The sequence below is a fragment of the Carlito syrichta genome, unplaced genomic scaffold, assembly GCF_000164805.1.
Source record: "Carlito syrichta isolate Samal-C Ts95f unplaced genomic scaffold, Tarsius_syrichta-2.0.1 Scaffold304553, whole genome shotgun sequence".
Taxonomy (NCBI): Eukaryota; Metazoa; Chordata; class Mammalia; order Primates; family Tarsiidae; genus Carlito; species Carlito syrichta.
In genome coordinates this window covers 283655-296087 of record NW_007248649.1, presented here as the reverse complement: position 1 = coordinate 296087, position 12433 = coordinate 283655, and the positions used below count along the sequence as shown (strand labels likewise).

Below are 12433 nucleotides of genomic sequence, written 5' to 3'. Positions count from 1 at the left end.
AGTAAAGACATCATGGCTATAACTGGTGGGTAAATGAGTTATTTTTCAAGAATTTCACTTTACGTCTTTAGTAAGCAAGAAATGGCCTGGTTTGCTTTCTGGATGAATTGCCTATAAAATAATTTCCCATGATAAATATCTGTTTATCCCATGTGTAATACTTTGAAGCTAATAGTTGGAAATAGCATCTGAAATCATATTGACTGGCTTTAAACTGGCTAGACTTACTAAGGTGCAAAGTCCTCACCTTCAAACGACTGTTGAAGGAAAATCCATTTGGTCAACATCATCACGTACCATATTTCAGCTCCATGCAATTTCCAAAATTGATTTTATTCTTCATTTTATAAAAATTGCATCTACTGTCTGCCAGCTTATGGGTGCTTTTACGGTTACTCTATACACAGAAAAAATAACCAATATTTTGTTCTGCCAAAGTTGAATAAAAAGATGCAACTTGTAACTCTGCTCCTGCAAAACCAGCAGTTCACCTCTTTATGATGCAAGTGATTAGGGACTTTCAGAGGTGAGAATGCTCTCAACTTGGAGCCATTTGACCCCTCAAGAACTTGCCCGCTGGGGAGAAAGTGGAAGGAGGAGTGAAATCCTGACTGCCCTGCCTTGAGGACATCCAAGAGGGTTCTGTCCCCAACCCATCCTGAAGCCTGGTTTCCTGTTTGTGGAATAATTTCCTTTTCAGGACAAATAAAATCTATTATCTTATGTTTCAGGCAGATCTTGGAGGAAATGGACAAGTCTGCAGTGCCTTTGTTGCAGTTTTTAAGCTCCAGCCAGAGAGCTCCTATTGAGAACTCAGGTGTCTCCATATTGGGTTCTTTGACAGTGGTGGCGTCAGGCACCTAAAATATGACTATGGTTGGAATTGATTTCTTCACAACATACTTCTTGTGTCCCATTCTTGCAGATACAGTCTTTTAATTATGCTGGGCTGCTGTCATTTTTTATTACCTGAATTATTTGGATTTTGATTATTTAAGGGAATTTGTTCTTCCCAAACTGCTTTCCTTTAACATCTCTCCTAGAGTTAATGCATCTCAGAGAATGTAAAGTCATTTTCACATTAGTCTAAATGCTCCTTGAATGGGACTGGTGCCCTGAGTCGAACTCAAGCTATGTCTGTTTCTGGCTGTGCTGAGCACATAGCACAAGTGAAATGTTTGGGACCAGAGTTTTGCTCAGATTTTAGGGGTTCCCAAGCTCTGCTGGGGATATGACCCAGAAGTCAAAATCGTGGGAACCAAAGTAGGACCATAGACCTTGTCGTGTGCTCCTTGGGAAACTGGAGACCATACCCTGTGGTGTTTGTGGGTGCGCTTCAGAGGTTCCCCACGACCTTGCAAGTGGCAGTGATGGTTCTGGATTATTCTTGCTTTCCCTGCCATCCTCAAGTAAAGTCATGTTTCCTGCGCCAGCCTCACACTACCAATTAACTCCCTTTTGCTTTGCCCACTGAAGAGTCCTCTCTTGAGAAGTAATTTTTCTGCCCACAAGAGCACTCACTGAAAGACTGTCACAGCCACCTGTTGTTTATATGAAAAGCCAAGACAGGACCATTCATGACCACTGAGCTGCTGCCCCCCTGACCATCCCAGCCCTTGGTCCTGCTGTGACTCTGCTCTCCAGCCTGGAGCCATCAGGGCCTCTTGACTTCATTTATATCCCCAGGGCCAGCCTTTGGTGTTCTTTCCGGGGCCATGTTTTATGTAGCTGCTGCATTTGAGTTTTGTTAGTCTTACTTTTTAAGAGTGACCAAACTCACAGGAACGGTAAGGGAGCAGCAGAGCGATGCTCCCCTTCCCATAACTGCACAAATGCTCAGCCCAGCACCCCTACCACACGGGATAGATGCAGTTCCAGTTTGTGTCCCGCAAAATGACACACGGAGACATGTGGGGGCTTTGCCCAATTGAAACCACTGTGGTTCAGTGTGCAGACAGGCCTCAACTGCCTGGGTAGATCGGAGTTACCCATGTCAGGGGAATTAGAGTGCAACGTTAAATAAAATGCAGGATGCTTCTTGCCAAGGTGATACAAGATATAACGGGATTTGTCTTGTTCAGGATTGTGCAGTGTCTGGGCCTGGGTGTGCTCACAGGACCTTCTCTTGGGCGGTGACAGGGCATGGGAGGGACACAGAAACAAGGCGCCAGAGAGAGGAGCTCTGGCCATGTCTGTCCCCTGAAGCCCAGTATAGCATGCATGGTGGGGGTGTGTGCCTCTGTCTTGCTTCCCAATCTGGGAGCAGGTGGGTGTCATGCCACCGCTGACTGCCATGTGGCTTAGGTGTATGTTGACAAAGGTAGAAAGTGAACTTGCCATTTTCTCCTTCTGATTTCTAAGCTGATTTCCTTGCAACATTTTTAATATGTTAAGAACCTTTGAACAGCTGGCAGCTATCAAATAAAATAATGGAAGTGGTAGGAAGATGCTCACTTTTGATGAGCTCGTTGCCTCACATTGTGCACAGTGCTGATAGGTGCTCAGTTTCAGTCCCTGGGCAGGCAGGGACGGTGACCTTACCTTCATCAAAGGCAGTTAAACTCACACCGATGTTAAAAGCACAAACTGCAGAGGTTCAAATCCTAGCTCTGCTGATCTCTTGCTGTGTGACCTCAAGCAAGGTAGTTTTCCCGTGTCCTCACCTGTAAAAGAGAGCCCTAATAGTTCTGAGTCTGAGCACATTGGGTTGTGGCTGGAATGAAGTGAGTTAATATTGAGAAGGTGCTTAGAACAGTGCTAGGTACCAATCATGGTTCCTGTGAGAACTATGGCTGTTCCTGTCAAGATCAGCAGTGGCCTTGTGCAACCGCACTCAGGGCCATTGGCTTATGCCTGTGTCTAGCAGGTATCCAGTAAACATGCTTGAGAGCCTTGGACTTGCATGTTCTGAACTCCTGTTCTTCTCTGATCTGCCACCGGGCAGCTGTCTCTATTAGGTTTCATTCTACTTGTAAATATAGTCCAGCCTCACCTCTAGCTTGCTATCAGCCTCACAGAGTGCATGACTTAGAACAAGAAACGCATTTTGTTCCAACTGGATAGTCTTCTGACACGTTAGAATGCAAAAGACAGCCTTGGGGCAGATGCTTCCAGGACACAGTGCGTGGAAGGGCAAATTGAGGTGGCTCCTTCCCTGAGCAGGCAGTGGAGACCAGCGGGTACCTCTGCTCTCTTCACACCAGCATTGACCAGCTGACAGATCTATTAGTAATTGAGACTCCTGTTAGCGCCTGCGAGGCTGAGCTGGCTTTGGCTCTGGGTGTAATTGAATGCTGTGGGAAATTTGATTAAAATGTGAAAAAGATGCTTCCCGGTCATAGAGCTGTGAAGACTGTCTGGTATCATGGTATTATACAAAAGACAGGACCAGTCGTCCCTGCCGCTGTAGCTGTTGCTGAAGGAACAATTAGAGTCACAATCTCGCTATGTAGCTGAAGTTGTGGTTCTGTCATTTGTCGGCTAGATTACAACTGAGTTGAATGCTTACTTGTTGCTTGTGAGCAGGATGTTAAAGGTCCCCTAATGCTGCGGCCTTTCTGCGTCGCTCTTAATATGATTTTTATGTGAGGGAATTACCGGCTCACTGTTTTTCTGAGAAAACCAGATGGCTGTACTGACACGTTCACCAGAGACTTCTGAGAGTTGTGCCAAGCTTATTAGCATTTGCCAATCTCATGGAAAAACTAAGAAGACTAGAAAACAAGAATACGTGTGTGCTTTCTCCCTGAAAAGCGGGCTTCTGCTCTGAGGAGCCAGAGCAGGCGGCCCATGTGCAACTTGTATTGATCCATCATTCCCCGGGCGGTGACAGCCCAGCCTCCTTCAGCCTGCTCCCTCCCAGTAGCTCACCCCCTCACAGTGGCAGATTTTCATGTCTGCTTTAAATTGTGGACCGAAACCATGTGTCCCCTAGTGCAGTCTAGTTCCAGCTCAGAGAGGCTTCATCACAGCACTGACATGAAAAGACAAACAGAAATCTGACTCACTGTGTTATCCATCCAATAAAAAAACCACCCAAGGGTAGAGAAATAGATATTCATCACATCCCAGCAACTCAGCCAAGCCTGGGAGTTTAAATGCAATATTTCTAGGTGGATTTAGAAAACCTTTCCTTGGCAAAGCAAAGTGTTCTCCTCCTGACAGCTCATTTCACCAATGGGCCAGCCTGTCTGGGTTAGAACAAAGGGAATTCTGCCCGTCTGATTTGGGCCAGATAGCGAGTTTCTGCTTCCCCAGTGATTTGTGTATCGTTGTGGAAGTTTGAATACTTTTCCATAAGTTAAGCAGAATTTCCTCTTCAAGTTGTCTGCATTCGCCTTTATCTGCAGTCAGGTTCTGGCTGCCAAGGTGGCCTTTGCCCTGGTTTAGCATGAGCAGAATAATAGCACTGGCTTGAAAAGAGATTCGAGAGATGATTATGGGATTATTCAGTAGGCTTGTCACCAGAGAATTTATCTGTTACAGAGGACACGTCGTTTTTATTATTATTATGGAATTTCTTCTCTGGAGCCTGTGTGCCTGTGTGTATATTCCAACAGCTACAGTAGCTAAACTTTGAGAGTGCTTGTGTTAGTATATCTTGCTTCTTCCCAGTATCTTATTTTTCCAGAAAGTTCTTTTGGTTAATGAAGGGCCTCTGAAAGAAACGGGTGGGAACCTTACAGGCAGTGTGAACTTAAAGAGGAATATTTCAAGGCAAATGTGGTTTCATTTGAATTGCAGCAGGTAAGGGAAATCTGCTACTTAAAATGTCTACCCTCTGCATTTGGAAATTTCAGCCTTCCCTACCTGAATGGAACAGGCTGTTATTTTTCTTAATGAAATACTAGGGGCAAACTTAGCTAAATGTCTTGGTTCTGCTGAATCTGTCTGAGCCAGCAACAAGCTGCAGCGTATAGGTTGCCAAGTGCCTCAGTGTTGGTCATGTGCATAATTGTGGCAGTTCTGGTATTTAAAGTTGAACATGGTATGATAAAGAAGGAGTGTTCCTGTATGGTTTCCAACAAACACACATGCTGACAGACACACTGATCTGTCTACTGAGACTTCCCAGGCAGCCACCATGGCCCAGCATGGACCTGGCTCTGGCAGACAAGGACAGTGTGGAGCTGACATCCAGAGAGGAGAGACAGTTCAGTTTTCATGAAGCAAGTCTGCAGCTGATGTCTCCCTGGAATACCATGAGAGGCAGGGCCAGCTCTGCCTGGCTTGACTCAGGAGGCCTGGAAGCTGCCTCCACCGGCTCCATGGCCTAAGTGGGTCACAGGTGCCCCTTTCTCTCTCATTTTCAAAATGTGTCAGAACCATTTCTTTCTACGTCTTGGGATGACATGAAGATCAATACAGTTATGATCCACTTTAGATGTTTCAGAGATAGAATCTTCTGTTTGTTCTTTTTTGACCTGCTTTGTTTCTTACCTTCTTTTCTAGCAGTAACTAGGACTTCCAGTAGAGGACAGATCTGGAAAGACAAAGGGCATGAAACTCAGGCCAAGCATGTGGGCACTATTTGCAGCCTAGGACTGAAGGTGTTGGGTATCCAAGGCAGACAGTGAGAAGGCATGCAAGTGGGGGATGTTGGTTTTCACCATCCTCTGCTCCACAACGTCAGGGCTCTCTCAAATCTGTTTATTCATTTGAAAAAATGCTATATAAATGTACAGTGAAGGTAGTAGAAGTGGGATACTTGCCATTAACTGAAAGTGATCAGGATTTTCTGGTGACATCTCAGTGTTTAGCAAAGAAAAAGTGGCTGTCTCAGAGGAGGCAGAGGGTGACAGTTGCAGATTTGCCTTCAGAATGCTGATCTTTCATTTTTGAGGAGGCTTTATTTAATTTTTTTTTTTTAACAGAATGAAGTTGGCCTGCTGGAGTTCTTCCAAAATGTGATAAAAGAAACCAGGGCAGAGCCAAAAAAGGTGACTAGTTGGGTCCTCAACACTTTCCTGGGCTACTTAAAGCAACAGAACCTCGCTGTCAGTGAGAGGTGAGTGAGGTCTGGGGATTTCTTTCTTCCTTTGTGATGTATCCTGTTTCCAGAAGTAGCTGAAATAGGGCAGGTCCAGTTTTTTGCTCTCCCTCAGGATAACCTGACAAGACGCAAACATCCCCTGTGAATTCCAAATTCTAAATATCTTCTTCTTCCCATGTGAAAATGTATTCATTTGCTCAAATCTCTGACTGTGCACTATGTCCTCTGTACTGTGCCAGGGGCTAGGAGCTTGAAGATGAATAAGACAGGTGTTTACAGATTTGTGGAGGATACACATCTATAAGAAAACAGCCAGCCAACTCAGTGTGATCTATAAGAAAAAAGGGACCTGAACAGAAGTTGGGGAAGTCAACCAAGGTTCCCTGAGGAGGTGATGCTTGAGCCAGACCCTAAAGAGCCAGCAGGAGTTGCTGAGTGGTGGGAGAGGCAGGGCATCCAGACACAGAAAGCAACAGTACAGTGCCCAGACAAGCAGGCATGGTAGGCTCAGGAAACCCAGAAACTGCAGGGAGCTGAGAAGGCAGGAAGGAAAGTGGGGAGGGGGGCAAAGCTGTAGAAATGACCAAGGGTCATCTGGAGGACCTTGTAAGCCTTTATCAACAGCTCTTGAAAGCCGAAGACTACAAGCTCATGCCAGTTTCACATTGGGGGGAATGCAGCATGTCTTGGTTAACTCAGGCTGCTATAACAAAATACCACATACTGAGTGACTTAAGCAACAGACACTTGTTTTCCATAGTTCTGGAGGCTGGGAAGTCCGAGATCAGGTTGCTGGCCAATTCAGTTCTTGGTGAGGAAAGACCCTCTTTCTGGCTTGCAGATGTTATGTCTTCACATGGCAGAAGGGAGGTCAAAAAGGGAAAATGGGAAGGAGAGAAAGCCCACTGATCTCTTCCTTCAAGAGCCACAATCCCATAACAGGGGGCTTCTTCTAAGCCTAATTCCTTACCAAAGACCCTGTCTCCTGAGACCATCGCATTGGCGGTTAGGTCTTCAGTATGTGAATTTGGGAAAGACATAGACATTCCGTTCCTATCAACAGAGTGGAAGAGCAGACTAGAGGCAGGAATTCCACTTGGGAACCTCTTGCAGAAATGCCAATGAGAAATGCCCAGGCCTGAGCCAAGGTGACAGTGACTGGGCTGAAGTGAGGTAGGCCAATTTAGAGCAATGATCTCAATGGGTGTGACTTCCAGATTTCTTGCTTGGGCAATGAGGTGAATTGGAGGGCAGACTTTTTCAATTTAGGAGGAGGTAAAAGAAAAGGAATAAGATTAGAGGGAAGGGAAGGGGTGGGGCAGGATGTCATATTACCTAGGGGCATGCTGAGTTCAAGCTGCCTGCAGGACAGACATCCTTCTCAAGGGGTGACAACCAGTCAGCAAGGTAACTGGATCTAGAGATGACAAGAGATCTCTGGGAGGGATGAATGTGAGAGTTCTCATGTGTTCATTATTCAACCCATGTTTATTTAGACTCTGCTTCATGCTGAGTACAGGCCACAAGACAGAGAGGTCCTCTCTCTGACCTTTGGTTTCCTCACTCTGAAATGAAAATGACAGGAGACTGAGGAGGGAGGGGTTGTGAGAAGAAAATGCACAACACCTGGCACATAGTGGGCCTGGGGTTAGTTGCCTTTTCTTTGCCATGTTGGTACGATAAGTGCTAAACAGTGGCACACACAGTCCCTGAACTCCTGTGCCATCTGTTGCCTTTTTGTCTTTCAACTCCCTGTCTTTTACCCCCATCCTATCAGGTCTGACCTTTCCATTCAGAAATTCCACTGTTCACACTGAAAATACTGTGGCCATTCATTGCGGGGGGAGTCGTGGGAGGGTCTGAGAAGGAGAAAGACTAGATAGGATGTGGTGGGGGAAGAGGGGCCAGCGGTGCCTGTGGGGAACCCAGGTGTGGAATGGCAAAGAGCCAGCACATTTGGCAAGGAGGGAGCAGAGCTGCTAGGAGCAGAGTGTAGAAAACAGCCGAGAGGGCTGGGTGACTGTTCAGAGCTGAGCTGGAATATGGAGCATCTAGAAAGTCACTGAGGGATTCAGCCGGGAACTCAGTAAGAAAGCAGACCCCATTCTGTGGTGTGTGCAGGATTCCGTCCTGGCCCCCTGATGCTGTCGATCTCCTGAGGAGGACCAGACTTGTGAATCAGGGTTTTAATTCAGGACAGAATGGATGCCTCCAGTTCTGGCACTATATGCAATACAGTGGGAACAGAGAGGAGAGAGTCTCACAGTAGCCAGAGGAACCCAGGAAGCTACAAGAAGAGGAGGTGCTAGTGCTTCTGGAGGAAATACAGATATCTTTGCTTTAAACATACAGTTTTCCTTATTGGCTATAATTCATGCAACTGAATTTTAGTCTTGGAAGAGACCTTAGGGATCTTATGGTTCATTCAGCTCTTTCACTTAGCAGATGAGGAAACTGAGGCAGGGAGCGATAAGGTGACTTACCTCAGACAGCACAACCGCAAGACTGGAAGCCAAGTGTCTGACCTTCAGATTGATTTCTTTATATGTTGGTCTGTGAAATTAGGGATTTGCTTAAAAACCAACCATTTTGGACGTTTCTAAAGGAACCAAGGGATAAGTTAGCCTGGTGAGTGAACTTGGAGCCCCCAGTATTTATCCAAACCATTCCTAAGCACCAGAGGTACCCAATTCTAAATAAAAGTGTATTTGGTTCTTCCAAAACCAGGGAAAGAGGAAGTGGGCAACAGTTCTGTTTTACAATTTCCTTGGAACAGAAAGTGAGGCGCCTGGACTAAGCCGTGGCAGCACTATTCCTACACAGTTTAAAGAACTTTTTGCTGGACTGATATACCAGCCTACTCATGGAGCAAACATTAATTACTGATCAGCCTCCGCTACTAGGGCTGATGCTTTCAGAGCCAAGAGGGCAGTAGCTACAAAACTGGCGATAGTTTCCTGGTGACACCTGGGCAGAAGACACTATGAGGATCAAATTGGCAGGGACCAGTTTTGTGAATCAGCATTCATGTTTAAAGACCTCTCAGAAGATTGATGTTTAGGATGGGCGTGGTGGCTCATGCCTGAAATCCCAGCACTTTGTGAGGCCGAGGCAAGAGGATTGCCTGAGCCCAGGAGTTCAAGACCAGTCTAGGCAACATAGCGAGACCTTGTCTCTACAAAAAATATGAAAATTAGTCAGGCATGGTGACGTGAGTCTATAGTCCCAGCAACTCAGGAGGCTGAGGCAGAAGGATGGCCTGAGTCCAAGAGGTCAAGGCTGTGGTAAGCCGTGATCTTGCCACTATACTCCAACCTGGGCTAAAGAGTGAGACTTGTAACTAAAAAAAAAGGAGAGAAGATTGTTAAAAGGGTCCAATTTATTGTTGAACTTGGCTTTTTAATCATTTTGAGTTATTCTTTTTAAAGTTTGTTTTGTTTTTTGGTTAATTAACAACTCACTGTAAATTATTATTAACAGGTTTGATTTAGTTAATAAAGTGGACGTTGAAGATTTCCTGGCCAAGTATTTTGTAGTAAAATCAGGCAAGTGTGACCATGCAGTCGTCCAGACCAGTTGAAGGCCCCAAGCCTCCAGGTCAGCTGTGGGCAGCAGTTCCTGAGCAACAGGGAAGGCTTTTGAGCCAAGAAGGGACTGGTGGGACAGGAGGATTAGTCCAGCAGTGTGATATGTAGGATCACATCCAAGCGTGGGGCTGCAGCTGATGGACGTCTGTGAGAGATGACCGTGGCCATAGTCATAGCAATGGCAGAAATGGCAGCATTGGGATTACAGGGGAAGGGATGGCCATAACCAATGTTTTGAAGGATCACTAGGATTTGGTATTAAAGGACTAGATTTGCAGGGAACAGGTGACGAATAAAGAAGAGATGACATGATTTGACTCAGGTAACTGGAAGCATGGTGCTGTCCATTGAACACAACATGTTGTGAAACAGAAGACATGTTGGAGAAATGGCAGAGGAGCAGCTGGTCTATGAGGAAGATAAGTTTAGATTAGGAGAAGGACTGGGTAACTGGCGTGTGGGCCGTGACCTGTTCTGGATAGCCTATGACTAGGAATGGCTTTTACCTTTTAAAAAAAGAATATATGGCAGCGACCAGTATGACCCACAAAGCTTCGAATATTTACTCTAGTGCTTTCTAGAAGTTTCTTCCCTGGTTTAAAACACGTAGTTTTGGTGGCAGAGGCCTCTGGAGGCAGTTGTGTTCAGCAGGTGGGGAGAAGCGGGGCCTGAGGCCACAGCAATGGCAGCCCCTGTGTGGCTGTAACAAGCAGAGTGCACAGGGCCATGTGGTGTGACAGTCGAGTAGAAGGGGGACAGCCAAGAACAAGAGGAAGACGTTGGCGGCCCTCGGAGAAGGGACTCTGATGGCAGCCCAAGGTCAGGCGCAGCAGGATGGGGAGAAGCCACAGGCCCGGCAGCAAGTGAGGGGTAGGCGTGGAGACCACACAACATGACTTGCACAGGGTAGGTAGTAGCCACTGACGGCAGGTTGTTATTGGTGACATAAGGCAAGAAACCAGGTGGAAGCAAGCATACAAGATCAACCAGGGCATCTGCAAGCCAGAAAAGACCTGATTGTTTGTGAAGGTGGGAGATGGAAGCCACGGAAGAGAGGAAGGCTCCTAGGAGGGAGAGTGGCAAGGTTCAGAGCCTAGGTGGAGGGGTGGAAGAGGAGGAGGGCACCCAGAAAGTCCTGGGCCTTGGCTTAGCCGATGTCCTTATGAAGTGGGAGGCAAGGGAATGTGCTGAGAAGGAGAGTGGGAAGAGACCATCCAGAAGGGTTGCCCAGGTGGGCACCGGGCAGGGCTTGGGAACGTGGTGAGACGAACTCAAGGTTGGTGTCCAAGTGCCACCTGAAGGCCCAGGTCCCGTGTCATCTTCCTTCTCATGTCCCATTTTAGCAGAAGCAGAGAGGGTGACTTTGGACTTGAGATAAGCTTGAGGACCGAGATAGCCACACGCTTCAATGGGGGGAGCCCTAGGGGGTACGGCATGGTTGTGGAAGTGTCAGGGTGTCTGCTCCCCAAATTCTAGCTGGAGATGGAACAGTGATCCTCTTGAGCTCTGGGAATGGGTAAAGCTGGGAGATTTGAAAGCTCCTCTTTTCTCCTCTGGCCTTGGGAAATTGGGGAAAAGAGACCAGCACACAAAGCTGAAGCCTGCGATGTCACATGCTTCCTCCATGGAGACCTGTTCCCTGTCCAGAAACCAGTAGTATCTGACATTAGCAAATGATTGGCTTCTGCTGCTGCTGCCATTGTGAGTCAAGTCTGATGGTTTATTTCATTTACTGATGGGGGTCTTTCAGGGTCAGAGTGACAGGGATCAGTCTCATCATCTGACTCAAGGTTAGCTCTGGCATATCTGAGTTGGGGTGTGTAGTATCCCATATATCCCTGTTGGCAAGAGAAATCCTGTGACACGAATACTAATGATCCTCTATGTGTCAGGCATCATGGGAACAAAAAGGTGATTAAGAAACCCCGAGTGCTGTTAGGTCAGTGGAGAGATTGGTGTAAATTTATGACCCAACTGAATAATGAAGGTTATTAGGTGAATTTCCCCAAGGCAAAGTATTTTTAGTGATGCCATCTTCTTTTTCTGTCCCTCTCCACCCCCACGTCCTCTGTATCCTTGTTATGATCTGAATGTTTGGATTCCCAGAAATTCAAATGTTGAAATCCTAACACCCGAGGTGATGCTGTTAGGAGGCGGGGATTTTGGTGGCTGATTGGGGGCCCTCGTGAATGAGGTTAGTTCTCTTAACAAAGAAGCTTCCGAAGGCTGCCTCCCCCATCCGCCATGTGAGGACATAGCGAGAAGGCACCATCCATGAGAAAGTGCGCCCTTGTGAGATGCAGAATCTGCTGGCTCCTTGGTCTTGGACTTCCCGGCCTCTGGAACTGTGAGAAATACAAGTCTCTGTTGTTGATAAGCCGCCTAGTCTTTGGAATTTTGTTCTAGCAGTCCACATGGACCAAGACAGTTATCCACTCATATGGGGATGGGGACCTTCTCTTTTGCATGCTCTAGAAATCCAGTTCAACGTCAGTGCTTGTGATGGGTTCTACACACAGTCTATACTATAAGATAATTGGCCGTGGTATTTCCTAGTACATAACATCCAAGCGACACATACTTTTAGCAAAACCTGCCTTCCTTCTTATGACTTGTCAGTAAAGGCGGTAAGTTGGAAAAGGGTATTAGTTCATCTTGCAGCCCTCTGCCCCTCTTCCTTTGGAGATTTAATCAGGGTGGTTCATAGATGTCCTGAATACCAATTAGTAACACAGAACACTCTCCTAACTGAATGCTCACTTGGAATTACCTTTTATCCCTTCTTTGGGATAAACAGACACAGAGGAGAGTGGGCTGCCTCAGGATGTCAGCTGTTTTGACTGAACAACCCAAT

The 12433-nt window shown here is 46.6% G+C and overlaps 1 protein-coding gene across 1 annotated transcript in view; it reads left to right on the top strand.

Moving 5' to 3' along the window:
- The window catches only part of GATB (glutamyl-tRNA amidotransferase subunit B), a 75678-nt gene that overhangs the window by 52820 nt on the left and 10425 nt on the right, over positions 1-12433 (top strand). The window contains exon 10 of the mRNA XM_008060165.1: positions 5874-6007. Coding sequence (XP_008058356.1) covers positions 5874-6007 — 134 coding nt within the window. The remainder of the gene's footprint in view (positions 1-5873; positions 6008-12433) is intronic.